The sequence below is a fragment of the Nicotiana tabacum genome, chromosome 23, assembly GCF_000715075.1.
Source record: "Nicotiana tabacum cultivar K326 chromosome 23, ASM71507v2, whole genome shotgun sequence".
NCBI lineage: Eukaryota > Viridiplantae > Streptophyta > Magnoliopsida > Solanales > Solanaceae > Nicotiana > Nicotiana tabacum.
In genome coordinates, this window is record NC_134102.1 from 143667437 (window position 1) to 143688256 (window position 20820).

The 20820-nt window shown below is 37.1% G+C and overlaps 1 protein-coding gene across 6 annotated transcripts; it reads right to left on the reverse strand.

The window, feature by feature from the left end:
* Positions 1–63: 63 nt before the first annotated feature.
* On the reverse strand, positions 64–18765 carry LOC107820762 (uncharacterized). 6 transcript variants are annotated; one of them, XR_012705869.1, is made up of 24 exons: positions 18232–18765; positions 14264–14518; positions 14055–14179; positions 13922–13966; positions 13176–13257; positions 13008–13076; positions 12701–12871; positions 12552–12617; positions 11651–11719; positions 11470–11541; positions 11279–11340; positions 10045–10323; positions 9331–9464; positions 9114–9208; positions 9009–9047; positions 8862–8921; positions 8597–8698; positions 8396–8447; positions 8235–8287; positions 6449–6513; positions 6300–6351; positions 627–739; positions 435–531; positions 64–350 (listed from the first exon to the last, which is right to left on the reverse strand). XR_012705869.1 is itself a non-coding variant. In XM_075246102.1 (23 exons), exons 1-22 carry the CDS (start codon positions 18397–18399, stop codon positions 671–673), a joined length of 2184 nt encoding a protein of 727 aa, XP_075102203.1. In that variant the 5' UTR covers positions 18400–18765; the 3' UTR covers positions 64–531; positions 627–670. The 6 variants fall into 6 exon arrangements, 3 of the variants coding, with proteins under 3 accessions (XP_075102203.1, XP_075102204.1, XP_075102205.1); XR_012705870.1 differs by having other exon boundaries at positions 435–549; XR_012705871.1 differs by lacking the exon at positions 9009–9047.
* Positions 18766–20820: the final 2055 nt, after the last annotated feature.

Here is a 20820-nt window from a genome sequence, read left to right on the forward strand (position 1 = left end):
CGACGCCACGAAAAAGTAAAGTTTCAAAAGGATAATAGATACAAAATTATGTCACAAGTGACGTAATAAGAAAGGAGAGAAATGAAATTATGTCAGGCATCGACCAGCTTGAGGGATGCTTGAGAAGCTATAAGCATTATTGAATACATTCATGGTCACATTGATTGATATATGTTACAAAATTACAACTTAATTTTGCAATTCAGATTACAACATAAACTAAGGATCTACAATTAAAATGGACAGAACTCAATCCCCAACCCCCACCCTCTGCCTTCCTCTCCCCGCCGAGCCTTCTCCGCGATCTTCTATATCTAAATAAATAATCCCTTTGATTGGAAGACGTGAATCTGCACAAAAAGCTTGTTTTCAGCTCGTACTCATCAAACAAATGAAGAAATTATCTATCCACTGATTATTTTGCTTATTGTCACTTGGAGATGGATTCTTCCACATGAGCTATTCAACTAGGACAAGCGCATGATTCAGCGACATAAGAATAGTACAGCCTGCCTCTTCCTATACCTCAACCTGCAAAAGCGAATGACACTGATAAAATCCATCAAGGCATTTACCTGCGAGAGAAGATTTCAAAACTGTCTGCTATAGCAACATCAAATAGACACCTGAATATACACGGTGTTTTACACTTGAAAAGTATCATTTGGCATCACGATTCCAATTCTCTTCTGTCCCCATCGTCTCCGCAATTTGACATGGCATTTAACCGCTGTTGCAACTGGTAGCAGATTAAAAATCATTGTTAATAAATGAGCAAACACTGAGATACTGTTAATAAACCTCTTCCGTTCGTCCGTCCCTCCCTACTTTCTTTCAATTGTTGTTGTTAGTTTACAGCATGTATATAGTGTAGTATTGTCCTAGTATAGCTATAAATAAGGACCTCTTGTATTGTATTGTTAATCCAATATCAATAACATAATCCAATATCAATAACATATTTTCTCCCGTGCCTTCTCACATGGTATCAGAGCAATTGTGAGAGACTTATCGCTGTGCATAAATTCCAGCGATTCCGGGAAAGAGAAATCAGTATTTTTTAAGGCTGTTTTCTATCTGCTTCATTTCTGTCAGTGTTGTACAAAATCCAACACTACCACAAGAGTCGTCACTGTTCGGCGACCAAACCCCAGTGAAAAACTCCGGCAGCAGCCTCCTCACGCGCCTCCACTCGCCACCAGAAGCTCACGCGCGTGAGCTCACGCGCCGGCGCGTACGACCACTTCCGGCCATTTTTTGAAAATCTTCCTTCAGAACAGTTGGGTCGCCTGGTAATTCCGATCCTACCCCTACTGTTTTCATTTCATTCCGACAACTTTGAGTTTTTTCCGGCAGCTACAGTACTATTCCGACAGCTACAGTAGATTCCGGCAGCTACAGTTTTTCAGTATTCTGTTTTTGTGTTTCCGTACACTGTTTTATTGGATTACAGTTGATTCTTTCTCCTATTTGGTAATAATTTGCAACAATGTCTTTGGGATTTGATGCTTTTGGGTCTAGAAACATGAGTTCTGGAAGCTCTAGTGCTATTATTACCTCGAAACCTTTAATGGGAGGTTCAAACTACTTAGCTTGGGCTTCATCTGTCGAGTTATGGTGTAGAGGTCAAGGTGTTCAAGATCATCTAATCAAACAGTCTAGCGATGGAGATGAAAAGGCAATAGCACTTTGGGCAAAAATCGATGCTCAGTTATGTAGCATCTTGTGGCGATCTATTGATTCCAAGTTGATGCCCTTGTTTCGTCCATTCCAGACATGTTATTTGGTTTGGGCAAAGGCACGCACCTTATACACTAATGACATATCTCGCTTCTATGATGTGATATCACGGATGACAAACTTAAAGAAGCAGGAATTGGATATGTCTACTTACTTGGGTCAAGTACAGGCAGTCATGGAGGAATTTGAGAAGTTGATGCCAGTTTCTGCTAGTGTGGAAAAACAACAAGAGCAGCGACAAAAGATGTTTCTCGTTCTTACCCTCGCTGGACTTCCTAATGATCTTGATTCAGTACGCGACCAGATTTTGGCTAGTCCGTCTGTCCCGACAGTTGATGAATTATTCTCTCGATTACTCCGCCTAGCTGCAGCACCAAGTCCACCAGTGATCTCATCACAGATACTTGATTCCTCTGTTCTTGCATCCCAGACAATGGATGTTCGGGCATCTCAAACTATGGAGCATAGACGAGGAGGAGGTCGTTTTGGAAGATCTAGACCCAAGTGTTCTTATTGTCACAAATTTGGACACACTCGTGAAATGTGTTATTCCTTACATGGTCGTCCACCCAAAAATGCTTACATTGCTCAGACAGAGACTCCAGGTAACCAAGGATTTTCTTTATCTAAAGAAGAATATAATGAGCTCCTTCAGTATCGAGCAAGTAAGCAGACATCTCCACAAGTAGCCTCAGTTGCTCAGACTGATACTTCTGTTTCTGGTAATTCTTTTGCTTGTGTTTCCAAGTCTAGCACTCTTGGCCCATGGGTCATGGACTCCGGCGCTTCTGATCACATCTCTGGTAATATATCACTTTTGTCAAATATTGCATATTCACAGTCTCTTCCCACTATTACTTTAGCCAATGGATGTCAAACTAAGGCAAAAGGAGTTGGACAAGCTAATCCCCCTTGTCTTCTATCACCCTAGATTCCGTTCTTTATGTCCCTGACTGTCCTTTTAGTCTTGCATCTGTTAGTCGTTTGACTCGTGCCCTCTATTGTGGTATATATTTTATTGACGATTCTTTTATTATGCAGGACCACAGTACGGGACAGACAATTGGTACAGAATGTGAATCAGAAGGCCTTTACTACCTTAACTCACTCAGTCCTTCCAAAACATGTCTAGTTACAGATCCTCCAGATCTAATCCACAGACGTTTAGGACATCCGAGTTTATCCAAACTTCAGAAGATGGTGCCTAGTTTATCTAGTTTGTCTACATTAGATTGTGAGTCGTGTCAACTTGGGAAACATACCCGAGCCTCCTTTTCGCGTAGTGTTGAGAGTCATGCAGAGTCTGTCTTCTCCTTAGTTCATTCTGATATATGGGGTCCTAGTAGAGTCAGTTCATCCTTGGGATTTCGTTATTTTGTCAGTTTCATTGATGATTATTCAAGATGTACTTGGTTTTTCTTAATGAAAGATCGTTCTGAGTTATTTTCTATATTCCAGAGTTTCTGTGCTGAAATCAAAAACCAATTTGGTGTTTCTATTCGCATTTTTCGCAGTGATAATGCCTTAGAATATTTATCTTCTCAATTTCAGCAGTTTATGACTTCTCAGGGAATTATTCATCAGACATCTTGTCCTTATACCCCTCAGCAAAATGGGGTTGCTGAGAGAAAGAATAGGCACCTTATTGAGACTGCTCGCACACTTCTAATTGAATCTCATGTTCCGTTGCGTTTTTGGGGCGATGCAGTTCTCACAGCTTGTTATTTGATTAATCGGATGCCTTCATCTCCCATCAAGAATCAGATTCCGCATTCAGTATTGTTTCCCCAGTCACCCTTATACTCTCTTCCACCTCGTGTTTTTGGGAGCACGTGTTTTGTTCATAACTTAGTCCCTGGGAAAAATAAGTTAGCTCCTCGTGCTCTCAAGTGTGTCTTCCTTGGTTATTCTCGTGTTCAGAAAGGATATCGTTGTTATTCTCCAGATCTTCGTAGGTACCTTATGTCAGCTGACGTCACATTTTTTGAGTCTAAACCTTTCTTTACCTCTGCTGACCACCATGATATATCTGAGGTCTTACCTATACCGACCTTTGAGGAGTTTACTATAGCTCCTCCTCCACCTTCGACCACAGAGGTTTCATCCATACCAACCGTTGAGGAGTCTAGTGTTGTTCCCCCTAGTTCCCCAGCCACAGGAACACCACTCTTGACTTATCATCGTCGTTTGCGTCTTCCATCACGCCCAACTGGTTCTCGTCCTGCACCTGACCCTGCTCCTGCTGCGGACCCTGCTCCTAATACACCGATTGCACTTCGGAAAGATATACGGACCACACTTAACCCTAATCCTCATTATGTCAGTTTGAGCTATCATCGTTTGTCATCTCCCCATTATGCTTTTATATCTTCTTTGTCCTTGGTTTCCATCCCTAAGTCTACAGGTGAAGCGTTGTCTCATCCAGGATGGCGACAGGCTATGAGTGACGAGATGTCTGCTTTACATACAAGTGGTACTTGGGAGCTTGTTCCTCTTCCCTCAAGTAAATCTACTATTGGTTGTCGTTGGGTTTATGCAGTCAAAGTTGGTCCCGATGGACAGATTGATCGACTTAAGGCCCGTCTTGTTGCCAAAGGATATACTCAGATATTTGGGCTCGATTACAGTGATACCTTCTCTCCCGTGGCTAAAGTGGCTTCAGTCCGCCTTTTTCTATCCATGGCTGCGGTTCGTCATTGGCCCCTCTATCAGCTGGACATTAAAAATGCCTTTCTTCACGGTGATCTTGAGGATGAGGTTTATATGGAGCAACCACCTGGTTTTGTTGCTCAGGGGGAGTCTCGTGGCCTTGTATGTCGCTTGCGTCAGTCACTTTATGGTCTAAAGCAGTCTCCTCGAGCCTGGTTTGGTAAGTTCAGCACGGTTATCCGGGAATTTGGCATGATTCGTAGTGAAACTGATCACTCTGTGTTTTATCGGCACTCTGCTTCAAGTCTCTGTATTTATCTGGTAGTCTATGTTGATGATATTGTTATTACTGGCAATGATCAGGATAGTATTACCAATCTGAAGCAGCATCTCTTCCAGCACTTCCAAACTAAGGATCTAGGCAGATTGAAGTACTTTTTAGGTATTGAGGTTGCCCAGTCTAGCTCAGGTATTGTTATTTCTCAAAGAAAATATGCTTTAGACATTCTTAAAGAGACGGGGATGATAGGTTGCAGACCTGTTGACACTCCGATGGATCCGAATTCTAAACTTATGCCAGGACAGGGGGAGCCGCTTAGCGATCCTGCAAGCTATAGGCGGCTGGTTGGAAAATTAAATTATCTCACAGTGACTAGACCCGACATTTCTTATCCTGTGAGTGATGTAAGTCAGTTTATGAATTCTCCATGTGATAGTCATTGGGATGCAGTTGTCCGCATTATTCGATATATAAAATCAGCTCCAGGCAAAGGGTTACTCTTTGAGGATCGAGGTCATGAGCAGATCATTGGATACTAAGATGCTGATTGGGCAGGATCACCTTCTGATAGACGTTCTACGTCTGGATATTGTATTTTAGTAGGAGGAAATTTGGTGTCCTGGAAGAGCAAGAAACAGAATGTAGTTGGTCGGTCTAGTGCAGAAGCAGAATATCGAGCAATGGCTATGGCAACATGTGAGCTAGTCTGGACCAAACAATTGCTCAAGGAGTTGAAATTTGGTGAAATCAGTCGGATGGAACTTGTGTGCGATAATCAAGCTGCCCTTCATATTGCATCAAATCCGGTGTTCCATGAGAGAACTAAACACATTGAGATTGATTGTCACTTCGTCAGAGAAAAGATACTTACAGGAGAGATTGCTACAAAGTTTGTGAGGTCGAATGATCAACTTGCAGATATTTTCACCAAGTCTCTCACTGGTCCTCGTATTGGTTATATATGTAACAAGCTCGGTACATATGATTTGTATGCACCTGCTTGAGGGGGAGTGTTAGTTTACAGCATGTATATAGTGTAGTATTGTCCCACATTGGTAGAAGAGTAGTATGTCCTTGTATAGTATAGCTATAAATAAGGACCTCTTATATTGTATTGTTGATCCAATATCAATAACATATTTTCTCCCGTGCCTTCTCACAGTTGCTACTTAAGGCCTAGTTTTTGAACCTGAACTTCATCAAGTAAAAGAGATATCTCCACGTCATTGGTGTTCTTTTAGTTATTATTATTATTTATGAAAACATTCCCCAGAATTTCTTTTTCTCATGTTTGGGAGGAAAAGAAATGTTTAAGAATTTTGGAGACACTAGTCATATTTTTGCAACGATCCTTCTTTGGGAAAGGTCAGGAAACTGAAAGAAGAAGATTATAAAGCATTGTTTTGCCCTCCTCTTCTCCTTCAACTCACCCAATTGGTACTCACAACCTTAGAAAGCTGTGCATTTTCTTTTCTCCTCCCCTCTTTTTACTTTTTTCTGCTCCTATTGTCCAGAAAGTAGTTTGGTGTATGTTTAACCACAATAGACCTCTTGTTATCCTTTCTTTTTTTCTTAAATCCAATTAAAATTAGATAGACCTTTGCATTGAAGAAACTGAGGGTGCACTTACCTGCCAGTATTTTAATTTTTCTGCAGTTAATTCATCTGTCAAATTAATCATCCTGCAAAGTAGAGAGAAGATCAGTTCTTCAATTAAAAATTGTACATAGAACTGAGAGAAGCATGACCACAGTTGATTTGTGTGTGCAGCGGGCTAACCTAGCCTGAAGCTCAGATATTTTGACTAGCAATAGCTTCTCCCTCTCAGAAACAGCTGCTTCAACCTGCAAAACGAAACAGTCTTGATCAAAACATTTGGGTTGCGTACCAAGTAGTACTGGGGGCATCCCAATGATGCCAGATGCACAAGTGAATACTTTAAAAGTGTTAACATTAGAATTCCCATGAAATTATCAGCAGCAATCAATAATATATTTTATTTACTTTCTAGTCTCTATGGGGTAGGGGTAAGGCTGCGTACATCTTACCCTCCCCAGACCCCACTTGTGGGAAACTACTGGGTTTGTTGTTGTTGTTGCTAGTCTCTATGACAGATGCACAAGATGAATACTTTAAAAGTGTTAACATTAGAACTCCCATAAAATTATCAGCAGCAATCAATAATATATTTTATTTACTTTCTAGTCTCTATGGGGTAGGGGTAAGGCTGCGTACATCTTACCCTCCCCAGACCCCACTTGTGGGAAACTACTGGGTTTTTTGTTGTTGTTGTTGCTAGTCTCTGTGGAGTAAGAGGCTAGAGAAAACGAGGCAAAAGATAATAGAAACACCTTGTGATGAGATCATAGATGACAGGAACAAAATGGAGTATTGGTTACGCGATATGGCAATTAAAGGGGTTAAAAAAAAACATAAATATATATTTTTTATTAGCCCAGACACACATAACAATTCTAGGTTAATGAAAAACATCTTCTTAAGTAGGACAAGTCAACCATCCAAATAATACATCAGACTGTATACATGTGCGCAGACATATAGCAAAATCTCCTCTTATTAACTCTTTTTTTAAAAAAACAAGATATCCCCGGGAGCTAGTGAGGCGTGGTTCAGAACTAATGAGCCTGGCGCTCAACCCTTCTCCACTTAAATACCAGGCTTCTGTTTGCGGCAGGGTTCAACTGCCGTGCACCTAACCTACACATCATGCGCTGCGCTCTTACCATTTCCTCTTTATTATCAATACTCAGTTTATTTACTTCTTGTCTTTCTCACTTCTAATATAAACAGTTGAATGTACAAAATTCTTTATCCAGAAAACTCCGTCAAGCACATATTCCAGTTTCTCAAGAATTAAGCAATAATAGTTGGTGAACTCCTGAAGTTTGATTTCTGTGTGTAGTTTACTTGAAACAAACTGACAAGAAACATGAAGAAAACCAGATGGCTGAGGCATCCTATTGTCAATCAAGATATGATAAATAGATTAAAAATCAAACATTTCAGCATCCTTATGAATCAACTATATAGGTACAGTGTCTGTCAGGATACCGTTGATAAAATACACTGTCCGATTGCAAACATCTTGCATTCAGATGGAAGAATGATTCAGCACAAGGATCATTAAAGAAAGATTTTGAAAGGGAGAAAGGTAAGAAACAAATGGGTAACTGAAGCAGAATGGGGAAAAAGATTGAGCAAGTTGCAAATGATTTCTCCACGTCCACTTAGGTTTCAAGGACCTATTGCATGGAAATTAGCAGGAAGCACAGCAGGTACAAGGAAATTCTTCCAAGCAATTTAGGAGCTTGGTATTATCAGTATGGTGTATATCAAATGGAGGACAGTCTTAAAATAGGAGAAGTAGTTTCATATATTCTACACAATAATTTTCATAGCTTGAACACAACCTGATAGTTTTGCTGTCCTGTAAGATGCATTGGAAAGAAATGTGTACAATACATTTAATGGAGCTCCACATAAACATTTGCAGCTTCTAAATTCTTAAAGCTAACATATTTTCAAAGCAAAGACATGTACTTACAGTTCCGTTGTTCTCTGGGCGCTGTAGGGGAGGTAACTTTCCATTTTGAGAAGCTGAGATAGAATAAGAAATTTCAATTAAGTAAACCTGAATCCATGTTACTATTGGTAGACATGTTTCATTACATAAGGGCATTAGAGATTTCTTTCTTGTTTACTTACAATCTCCTGACTCAGATAGTTGCAAGCTACTCAATAGATTTACAATGAGATCCTGATAACAAAAGCAGTAGAAATAAGAAGTTAGAAGAACCAGAGAAATAGAATTGAATTAGTGACTCGTCCCCATTTCCTTTCTTGTTTTTGTTTTGTTTGGGCGGAGGGGGAGTGATCTTGCATCCCTACCATACACGGATGCCTTACCTGTTGGATTGACGTCTGTTGAAAAAGATTTTGTAGGTGAGGCATGAGAACTGAAGCAGGAACATTATTAAGGCCAAGATCCTTCGGTGGTTGACAGGGTGGCTGAAAATTGATCAAAAAATTGATTATTAGGTCAATTAGTTCTTCGTTTTTCACGGCTCTTTTCACTTGGTTAAGACAAAATAGCCCATTAAGGTGGGGCTCAAAAGTTTTAACATATTCCATCATTTAACTGCAGTAGTAAAGAAAGGGATAATACACACACCATCTGTTTAGATTCGACCAGCCATTCTCCAACACTAGCAGACTTCCTAAGTGGTGATCCCTGGGAATCACAGAAATCGGGTCAAAGATACTATAGGAATGAAACATTGTGTTCTTTTGAATCAAAAGGCAACACTACACCACTTACTTGGGAAGATCGTCGAGGCACTGTACATAACGGAATATCCTAACATACATATTTAAGTTAGCCAATAGTCACCTAGAAGAAAGAGCATGTAAAAATATGATTTACCTTCACAAGATCTACATTTTCCGATGTTACAGAAAAACGGCCTTTTATTTGAACCAAGTTCGGCTTTGACTTGTCATCCAAAGAATCTTTGAATCCTGAACAGATAAAAATTATAATTACTGCAAAACCCTTAGTTAGGATGTCACCTAGATTTTCCCTATAAACCAATAGTCATACACACAATAGCAAAATGAACTTGTCTTGAGAGCATTAATACCCCCAGATGATTTAATTGGAGCTGATAAACTATTTCCTGAAGCTCGGTTAGGAAGCATTAAGGGGCCACTGAAGCTGGGTGCTCTTCGCACTTGATGAGCTTTATCTCCTGGTTGTTGGTTTTCAATTTCACTTCTGCAAAAGAAACATATGTTACCTCACTGAAAGTTCCCATTTTGATAGCAATTGTCCAGACAAAAGAATAATCTCATACTTCGATGTGCAAATGCTCCAAGAAAGCACAATGAATTACAATGTAGAATGATTTCGGTGTATTTGGATTATTTCATATGCCGAAATTAGCCTATATAACATGTATTCAACACACTAATTTTAGAGAAAATGCCAGTGAGAATTCCTTCTCATGGAAATCTTCTCATTCCAACGAAGTAATAACAATCTAAGAAAAAAATCCGGCACCTGCCAGATAGATGGTAGAGAGACCAAGTTTGAGCTTTCGATTCTTACCAATTCCTTTTCACCCCGCAGCTGAATATGGACTGAAGGGAAAGGCTATTTGATTCCTGAATATTAATGAAGCTTCATATTTCAAGTTGTTTTGGTGCAATGTTTTTTTTAATAAGGTAAAGTAATTTATTGATAATGTACCAAGATGGTACACAAAGATGTTTTGATGTAACGTTTTTCTTTTGATAAGTTGTCTTGGTGCAATGTAAGATACAGCGGAATAAGAAAGCAATGAGTCGTAGCAAACCTTTCAGAGTTCCGAGCTCTTTCTGATGCCGAGTGACTTAGTACAACACCAGCCATAAGTGGTCCACTCTGACTTTGACGAGCTTTTGGGGTTTGAGTTCTATTCTTGACCGGTAAAGCATCCTTCTCAGAGGTTAGGGGCGGCAACTCTGTTTTTGATGCGTTCTTCTTTAGTCCATTTTTCTCCCAATGATCAGAATCCAGTTGACTACTTTCCAGATCTTTTCCATTCTTGATCTCATATTCAGCTAATGGCACTTCACCAACACTTTCTTGCTCACTGGAAAAAATGTATCAACGAGAATTCAATTGAGATTATAATACTCCAAGGCCTACTTTGACCAAAAACAAAATTTTAATTAGTGGCTCACATAATCATAGCCCATGCATAACTATTACCTACGTTATCATATTTTAGTGATGATGACAAAACCATTATTAATATGCTCTCCAGGGGAGAGCAGTTTAAAAACATATGCTGATGTTTTTGATCTTCTGATCATAGCCCATGCATAATAGTTACCTGCATTATCATATTTTGGTGATGATGACAAAACCCTTATTAACATTCTCTCCAGGGGAGAGCAGTTAGTTCTCATTAAATACGCTGATGTTTTTGATCTTTTGTAGAAGACAAATTATTACGTTGAGAACATCTGGTTGGTACTTGGTTCCACAGGAAAAAATATTCTCTCCAGAAGAGAGAACATCATGGATAAACTAACTTCAAAAAAATCAATATGGAATCTCAGAACAAAATTTAACAAGAAAAAACACATACATCCTGCACCTCTATTTCTATGACATGCTTAGTTATTTGGGACATTCCAAAATGTTTGACACCATTCAGTAAGATAAATATTTTACAGCATTTATAATACATATTTGGTTAATTATCCAAATTTTGAACTTTAATATGATGTTTCCTGAAGCATGCTAATTTTCAGGCATTACTTTAATATTTTATTACATCAATACAATATGCTTTAAGTTATATTAACAACTTAAACACCCATCCAGAAAATACGGCTATTTAAAATGAGGAGGAGTACAACATTTGGTCTCAAGATGGTTTAACTCGTTCTAACTCCTAAAAGTACCAAGGAATTCAACTCTTTAACACTTCGGAATTCAGAATAAGGAGTCAGATTCCCCCTTGCAAACTAACAGCAACTAATTTGATATCTTTCTACGACAATTTTTTTGTGCCTGGACAAAAAGAGTGACACATATACCTGGCAATCGGATCTTTTCTCGGGATCTGTTTTCCAGCATATGGTGATGCAATAGATTTTTCCTGCAAATAGGAGAAGAATTCACGTACAGGATGATATGGCTAAAGAAAAAAAAGGCTAAATATAGATCTAAGCCGATATTAATAGCTTGAAAATAGACTAGAAAACTATAGCAAAAGACTACAAAAGACCTTGTAGTTCATATAAGCTTTCATGGCTTCATCTTCTTCCTTAATTTCTTGTATTTCGTCATCGTCCTGTACCTGCCACAGCGAAAGTCAAACCAATTCAAATTTGGGATGGCAAAAATCATGGAGCAGAAGTGAACGGGTATCTTTATCAGACACAAAGAGACCTCCCTCACATACATACCAGTGAAGCTTGAAGCTTCAAATCCTCCAGATCAAAGTTCCAGGCGCTAACTCCCCGTTGGTATTCACTCTGTGAAGAACAAAAAGTTAAAACAACAACATACCCAGTATTATCCCACACTGTGGGGTCAGGGGAGGGTAGTGTGTATGCAGACCTTACCCCTACCTTGTGAGGTTAGAGAGGCTGTTTCCAAAAAGTCAAAACAAAAGGAAAAAATTTAAAGAAGGGAACTCCTGATTATGTTCACTCTCAGATGCTACAGATAAAGAAAATTGAAAAGAATAAGATTAGCCTACAGGCACAAAGTAGACACTGCAAAAGAGAAAAAAGATGAAGGAAAATACTTTACTTGCTTTTATAAAATAAAAAAACTAGCCATAGACACAATGCAAGTAGCAACAATTTCAGCTAGGAACGTAAATACATAATTTGAGTACATCATCACCATCCTTTTTGTTTTTTCTTTAGAAACGTGAAGTACATCATCAACATAATATCCCTCTCCAAAGTCCAAAGATCGAAACAGTAGAAGAAAAGAAACTATAGAATTTTCTAAAAGAATAAAAGAACCAACAGAATGAAGTTGACAGTTAAAATTAGCCAATTGTATTCTCTAACCAATTGTATATTTGTATCTGAGATTTTCATGGAATGCATAAAGTTCAAAAGAGCAAAATGGAGATCCTAAGTTCTGGAATTCATAATTGAGTGGCTGACTAAATTTTCTTATCAAAGATGGAAAACCAATTCTGGACCACATATATACATCACTCTGTTGGACATTTTCGCTTACAGAAAAATAGCATGGTAGCTACTGCAATAAATAAATGCACAAAAATATAGATGGTATAACCATTGCGCACTAATGAACAATGCCATTGACAGAACAATTGCATCAAACCTGTGACAATGCTTCCTGCTCGGAAGAAGGCATTTTCTTCAAAGCTAGCTGCGCAGCATCTTTAAGCTGCAATGATTTCATCAAGCAACATTAAACAATGCTAAGTAGGAAAAATAATGAACCCTTAGAACAATCCTCTTATGAAATACCTGCAGAGCTTTAACTCGATGCCAAAGTGGTGGCAAGTCAGCAAAAAGTTTCTTTACAGAAAGCTCTGGAGGCTTGGCATTTTTGAAAAAAGAATGCTTCAACAACTTCTCAGCGGTTGGCCTTTTATTTTGATCTTTCACCAAGCACATTGCAACCATTTCCTTGAATGACTGTTACGACAAGTAAAAACTCTTTTTCATTTCCATACATGACCACAAGATAAAGACTGAAGCACATAGCAAAGCAACATATTCAAATATCTTTTGAACATATGTAAATGAAATTGGCAATAAGCAATACCATTACCTTGGAGAATTTTTTGTCTCGGTCATAATCAAGTCCAGGAGGGGCATTCTGTATTGTCATCAGTAGAACCTGTGGCAAGAGAGCAGAGGGTAACTTAAAATAATGCATACTCAAGCACAAAGCTAAAATATTATTGTTGAACCCTCTTGGAAATGTATATATATATACCTTCATTGGAGGGTACTTTGAAAATGGTGCATGACCATGAGCCAACTCCAGGGCAGTTATTCCAAGTGACCAAATGTCAGCCCTGTAGAAGGAAGAAAATTAATGTCTCTTGCAACAATCATAATAATATTCCCAGTAACACTGTATAAGTAAACCAACACATCATCCAGACAAGCACAAAATGTAGACAATTCAGAATTCTCATCTTAGGGCCTGTTTGATAACTTTTTTTTCTTCTAAGCACCTAACCTGACCAATTTAAGTGATAATAATTTAGACTTCTTTATACCATAAACAAAAATTCACTTAATACTTTCAATGTTCAAGTGAAACAAAGTCTAGTTATCACTGAAGTCTGAAAAACCACATATCCAAAAGCAAGTTTCATGAATAAAAATGCTTACATCATTTCTTCAGGCATGATGGATCCTTCATCATTACAACATGAATAAGTACATAAACTCTAGCTAGCATTATCTAGTGACAAAATTAATATACTTCCAGTTATAGTTTCAACAAATATTCAAGAGGATATTTTAGATTTGAATTCAGTGACAGGATTAAAATACGTAAACTTAATACCCTTCAGTATGAAAATTTCAGTAGCTAAAATCACCCAATGATACAATTTCAGTCGGAATTCAGACTTCAGCTTTGTCAAATAGCTCTCAGTCAACAACTAAATGAATATTTACATCATATCATATGAAACCATCAAGACCTTACTCACGACAAAGAAAACTCACTTGAAATCATATCCAGTTCCAGGCTGCAGAACTTCTGGTGCCATCCTACAAAATAAAAGTAGTTGATAGACATGTTCCATAGAAACAAATACTGATGAGTGGAAATTGACCAAAAGGATGCTTATATGCTCACCAGCACGGAGTTCCTACAAAGGTATTCCTAGACCGCTGTCTATCACCACTGTCAAACATGCATGCTGAAACACCAAAGTCCCCCAGCTTTACTATCCCATTAGTATCCAGCAATATATTCCCAGCCTGCAATGAGAAAAAAGTGGTACAGAAACCACAAATATTGCAAATTTGAGGATCAGCGACAAGGGAACATCAGTTTTAACAAACCTTAACATCTCGATGGATGTGCCCATGTCGATGGAGATATTCCAAAGCCTTGAGAGTTTCCTTCAACATAGAACAAATAGCGGATTCTTCGAATCCATCTGGATATGCTATCTTCATGAGATGCAGACAAGAACCCTCGGCCATGAAGGGCATCACCACCCAAAGGTAGCTATCAACAACAAACGAACAGAATGACTTTATTACATTAGGATGGTCTATCAAACTCATCGTTTGAGCTTCCCTGCGAATGTCATCCTGTGAAGAAGTAAATTCTTTCAACTGACTATTGCAAAAATAGCAGCATGATAGATCCAAATAGAAAAGCAATTACAAGAACAGTCTTTATAATGTGACACCTCAACTTGTAACTATAAGAAGCCTTCCTTGATACTTCTACTCCTCAAAAAGGAACACAAATCACGTCGAGAGAACTTTTCTCAAAAGACTTACAATCTCTCGAAATGCATGCAACCTTAGCTAAAAACAGAACCTTTTAAGCAAAAGATCCACACAATGCGATTAAGGTTGAGTTGTTACTGTCACACTTGTATTTTTAGTTTGGATAGATTTGTACGAGTGATAAATGTGAGACTTAGAAAACATCTATTTTTAGAGAACGGAGAACCTCTGATTTGTCCTAAAAAAGAAATTGTTGAACGGTGAAATAAATGAGCCTGAATAGAGTAGAATGAATAAAGAGGATTCATATAGTTAATTGATTCCAACTAGTTCTGGGATTTTTTATTTTATTTTTTTGATAAAGTAAGTGATTTCAATAGATGGCATCAAGAAGATGCAAGAAGTACATGATTTGGCATTTGAGCTTACAAAAAATATTCCGGCTCCTATACATAATTGGCTAAGCCAGATCTAAAGAACTAATGAAATCCAAAAGATGATCAATGTTGATAGGGTACAGTCTAGACCAGCAAAACAAATTCGCAATACACAGAGCAACTAGTTCTGGGATTTATTGATTGAAAGGGCAGCCCGGTGCACTAAGCTCCCGCTATGCGCAGGGTCCGGGGAAGGGCCGGACCATAAGGGTCTACTGTATTAATATTCGAATATGTTACTCTTTAATTCATAATGCTGTTAATGGAAGAGAATTGGGCCACCTGAAACATATAATGAACCAAAAAAGTAAAAATATAGTTTACTCAGTTAAAGAAAATATGAGGTGTTATCCTTCTTTTGGGTTTGGGAGTGGGTTTTTTTTTTTTTTTTTGTTGGGGGGGGGGGGGGGGATGTACAGACTCCGGAAAATATATTATTCCCTAATAACATGGAAAAGAAATTATCTAGCGACATCAGATGCCAAAAAGTGATTCCTAGTCAAAACTTTTAATCTAAAATTGGTGGAAGTAGCAATTTGACGGGCTAGTCCTTAACATTCAAATAAGTTGAGTAGTGAATAATGTTTTTTAGCCAAATGAGTTCGTCTTTGTACTGTTCAATCAAAATAAGAGTTTCCTAATTAATTCTCCAATATGGGTTGTTAGCCATTAAAAAGGTGGACACCAATGTCAGGAGGATCCCGTTATAGCGGGCTCGGGAGAAGGCGAGTGTAGTCACCCTTCCCTCCTCAATGGCGAGTGCAGCCAACAACTTCACCAATTTACCAGTAATCCCAAACATGCTCCCACATTCCAACCAAAAATTACAAAAAATAAAAACAGAAATGTTTAGCCTAACTATTATACTGTTAAATGCTCGTCTGAGGCGCGCGTAAATTCTAAGACTTAATGGAGTGCAAGCTAGTCACTTCGCCCCACTTGCGGCGTTTTGGTGCAGGCATAGCGCGCACCTTAATGGTCTGTCTTAAAGAGGACAAGAAATAGATAACAAATTTATATATTTTATAAACTTATATATTATTTTTTTATAAGTAAAGATAATTATTAGCAATATGATATGTTTTCCTTTCCCAAAAAAAAAATCCTTTTCAAAGCAATATGATATGTTTTTCTTTTTATAATTCCGGTGTCCGGGCCAGCTTGCATGCAATTCGATTATTCCACCGGGTACTGCTATCTCCAACCAGTATAGGTACATAGTCTGCCACTGCCAAGGCTTAGACAGATAGAAAGAATCACCTACTGCTTTTTGTCTTTGTTGGGATTGAATTGTAATCTCCGAAGTTTGCACTTAGTTCATTGACCACTAGGATATGTTAGCAACTTAAGGATGAAAATATGGGAGAAACTATGATATGAAATCAGAACTTTAGTACAAAAAGAATATGTCAATAATTTGAATTAGAAACTTGCTTCAAAATCATACATTTACAACTAGATTGAACTTGTTTATATGGCTTTTACTCCGAATATGCTAAGTTATTGTAGTTTCCAATTCTATAGCCCATAAAACTACTTTTTATTTTTATTGTAACTTTATCTTGTAATATACTTTTTCTTGCCTGGGCCTTACTACACTAAAAATCACGCTTTTCTTGCGCTTTGTGCGGTTAAAGTCAAAACCCCACCAAACACTTGGTACCTTTCTTTGTTTTTCACCTTTGATAACACTGACCAAATAAATTTTGGTGGGTGAACACATGCACACATCAATACAACCCACAACCAGCTAAAATTATAACTAAACTTTTGTCCCGAGTATAACAAAGGCATGTGCCATCGCTCTCGGTTATTTAAAAAAAAAACAAGGTTATACTCTTTTTTACAGTGATGTTAAAAGCAACAATTTGAGGTGGTCATGGGGAGGAGTTCCAACTGTAAATGATTGACTACTGAGAAGAGTTAAAATGTACAAAGGGAAAGAACTTATACTTCAGAACACTAGCAATATGCCATAAACAAGAGCAGTCCTTCATGCTATAATCTTGTGAAACTGGAGATGCAGAATGCATGTAGCAGTTTTCCATATGAGCAGGTGTAGGTTGTGCGTATGTTAGTACCAGGTACTAGTATACAAGTTCAAGAAAACCCTATCTGCCAAAATGAACTAATGTCACAAGTGAAAGAGAAATGCTGGGTGGCACGAAAATTGACCTAGCAGAGAGGGTCATGGTTACTTTCGGGATACTTCCTCTCAAATATTTTCCTCAGGCTGGTTACAGTCAGGGGACTATTAATTGCTTGTACCAGTTCTATATTTACCTTATTAATAAGGAAAAGATATTGAAGGATCAATTCATTTGAGAATAATAATTTCAAAAAGACGAAAGTTGTGGTGTTCTAATAGTGAAAAATAGAACAAGAGCTTTAAGAGAGAAATCAGCTAACCAAAAAGAAAACTTTTTTGAATTTTGATAGCTAGCATCCCTTGATAAAATAGAATTAGCGGAGATAGGGATGATGTGGTATCTTGTTGGGAGCTGGGATTTGATAGTATTTGTCGCACGGATCCCATGATAAAGGTCGATCTTAGATGATGTAATTCAAGTGAACATTTAAGAAGAGAACTGTTGCAAAGTTTCTTTGTCCATTTCATTGTTGATCAATCTATCACTCGATGCAAGTCGCTGTTATTCTTACTACAAGTTAAGTAAATACAGCTGCCACTTTGGAAATAAGCCTAGTTAATTGATTGTATTTTGTAATCTGATTACACACAAATTAAATCTCGCTCCATATTTCTGTTAGTGCGTTAATACTGATTTGTTTCCAGCATTATAAAATTATTATAGGGACCAATACACGTACAAAATCAGTAAGTTTGTTAAATCAACATCACTTGGAGCTACCAATTAATGAGTCTTGTTACATTAGCCGTTGACAAATTACAAGAAATACAAACATTTGACCTATTCAAGTCAAAGCAAACAAGGGAATCACAATTGAAGCATCGTCCGTTCAACTCTATGATCTCCATAGCCAAATTTGCAGTTCTAACCACTCAGATATACTAAAAGTGCATCTAATCCGCAAGTCAAATCAAGTCAAAATCAAATTTTCAATCAGTAAAAACTCAAAGCAGAAGAAATAGAGTAGGAAAGGAGAACAAACCAGATTGCTATTACAGCGATCGAGATCCAAGCACTTGACTGCGATGACTTCATTGAAAGGAAGATAGATCGCTCTATAAACAGTTGCACTAGCTCCGTAACCGACTTCTTCTAGAAGCTTGTAATCGTTTGGATTCGCCGAATAATTTCTCGGACCACCGCCGGCCATCGCCGCTCCGCCCGAAGAAGCAGAAATCGCTTAAGTGTTATAAAACTGAATTGTATAACGTCGCCGATTATGGAAAATGGCCGTTAAAGTTGACAGAGAGCATCGGAGATGTATTGGCAGTTGAATGTAGCAGCTTGCAGAAGAGCTATTCTATCACAAATCTCTGAATTATTAGGCTATTATCGGTATTTTCAGATTTTGAGTTATGTTTTACTATTTTGTTTTTCTAATAATATATTTTTTCTCCTTTTTTTTCCCTCTAAAAATCTAGGCGATAATTTACTGGACGTGCCTGTTGACTACCATGAGAATGAGAGAGAAAAAAGAGAGAAATATATGAAAGGAAGGAGGTGACTGGATATGGATACGGCTACGAATTCGGGTCTGGGTCCGGATCAAAAGTTGGGTGGTGTAGAGATGCTGACGTGGAGACCTGCATCTCTTTGATGACACGTGGATTCTTTGCCACGTGCTATGATTAGTGCAGGTTAATCAATAATTTTTGGCATTAAAGGGATTTTAGTGAAATGATAAGCCAAGATTACTCCTTTTTTCAAAAATATTTCTATTTGAAGAGCAAAAGGGTTGGAGATTTTCATCAGTATTATTAGAGTTTAAATTTCGATAGCCATAAGTACTCTTCCTTCGCGAATATGACATTTTTTTCCCTTTAAATCATGAAAAATAATCGTGTTTAAATTATTTTTCAAAGCAACATTTTATCAGGTAGACTCATAAGTTAGTACATATGGAGCTCAGCCAAGTAGAGTGCTGCAATTAGCAACAGAAAGCAGAGGAAAATTAAAATGAGATTATTTGTGCATTAGTGGTTTTTGTTTTTGTAATTTCCTCTCTTTTTTTGTTCAACATCCAAATTTATCTCTTATATCTCGATGGTCTGTGTAAATTCTCCTAATTAAAAAATATAAATATTCTTTTACTATTGGTCAATTGTTTAAAGTGTAAATTTTACTTGTTTGATTTCTAGAGAAGTAATAATAATTATTATAAATATAAGGGATAATCTCAGAGATCTTCTCGTTGGTTTTGCTTTGCAACACTCAAGAATGTTACTTGTCTTATTCTTTAGATTACATCATTACAATAATAGATAATTTCACTCATTATAAATAATTTTCTATAATTAACTGTAAAATAATTTGATAGCATAAGATTTTTTTATAGTATTCTTGTATAGAAGTCAACACTTTCTAAATACGATCTCGAGTTAAAAGGCCTTGACCATGAAAATGAAGCATTGATTGTATACTCGATTCAAAATAAAAAAATTCTTTGGCTAGTTGTTAGTCGGGGTAATACTTCGAACTAAAAATGTTCAAACAAAATTAGATTTGTAAATTAGAAATGCGCTCCTACAAATGTAAAAAATATACTTAATTCAATTGATCAATTCGACTTGAAATGGTCTAAGTCATTCATAACTATTTATTTAAAACAAGAATATAATTGATAATTACAAATATCTCTACTCAGATTTAGTTTCATAACAATAATAAAGAATGCTACTTGTCTTACTCTCAAGATAATTTCACTTATTATTATAATTACCTATAATTAGCTTTAAAGTAATCTGGTAACGTTAATATAATATATCCCTTTAACATTGTATAGAAGTCATTCAGCCAACATCTTTCTAAATAGGATCTCGAATTAAAAGGCATTGACAGTGATAAGGAAGCATGCTAATATCAAAATTGAATTACTTTTTTTTTTTTGGTGCAAATCAAAAAATGAATTACATCATCTCCCCACTCAACTCTACCAATTCCTTCAAAGCTTACAAGCATTTCTCACGTGACTTTTCATTATGAATTTTAACTTAAAATCGTTGTTTATCCCCCAACTTTCTTCTAAATAATCGAGTCTTCTCTAATGAAGTATGAAAGAGTCAAATTCGTCTAATTTCTATTTCAAGTATTAGACAATAAAATGTAGCAAAATTCGAGATAAAAACAGAATAGTTAAGCTAAGTTTTAAAATCGACAATTTTAGTAACAAGCAGTTGCTTCTAAATAAAAATCAAGTAAAGTAGAAGAAATGAACCATACTTATGGCTTCAGGTTCAGAGATGGAGTACTATTCTTTTATTTATTCAATGAAATAAATATTTAGCCTTACATATCTTGAGATTAATTATGAAACCAAAATAAGGAATCATAAATTCTTAATTAATAGACATTATCGATTGGGAGGGCGGGGGACGATGAATCAAAGTTCGAAGTGGCTCTAGATTAAGGTAAGGTGATAAACTTAAAATGGATATAAAGCTTTAATTGATAGAGATAGAGGAAGCAAAATAAAGATAGATTAATTAACGAGATTTTGAGCTGATACAATCATAACTGCATAGTTTGGATTGAACCTATTTGAATTTAACCATTATTATTCTGCAAACAATTA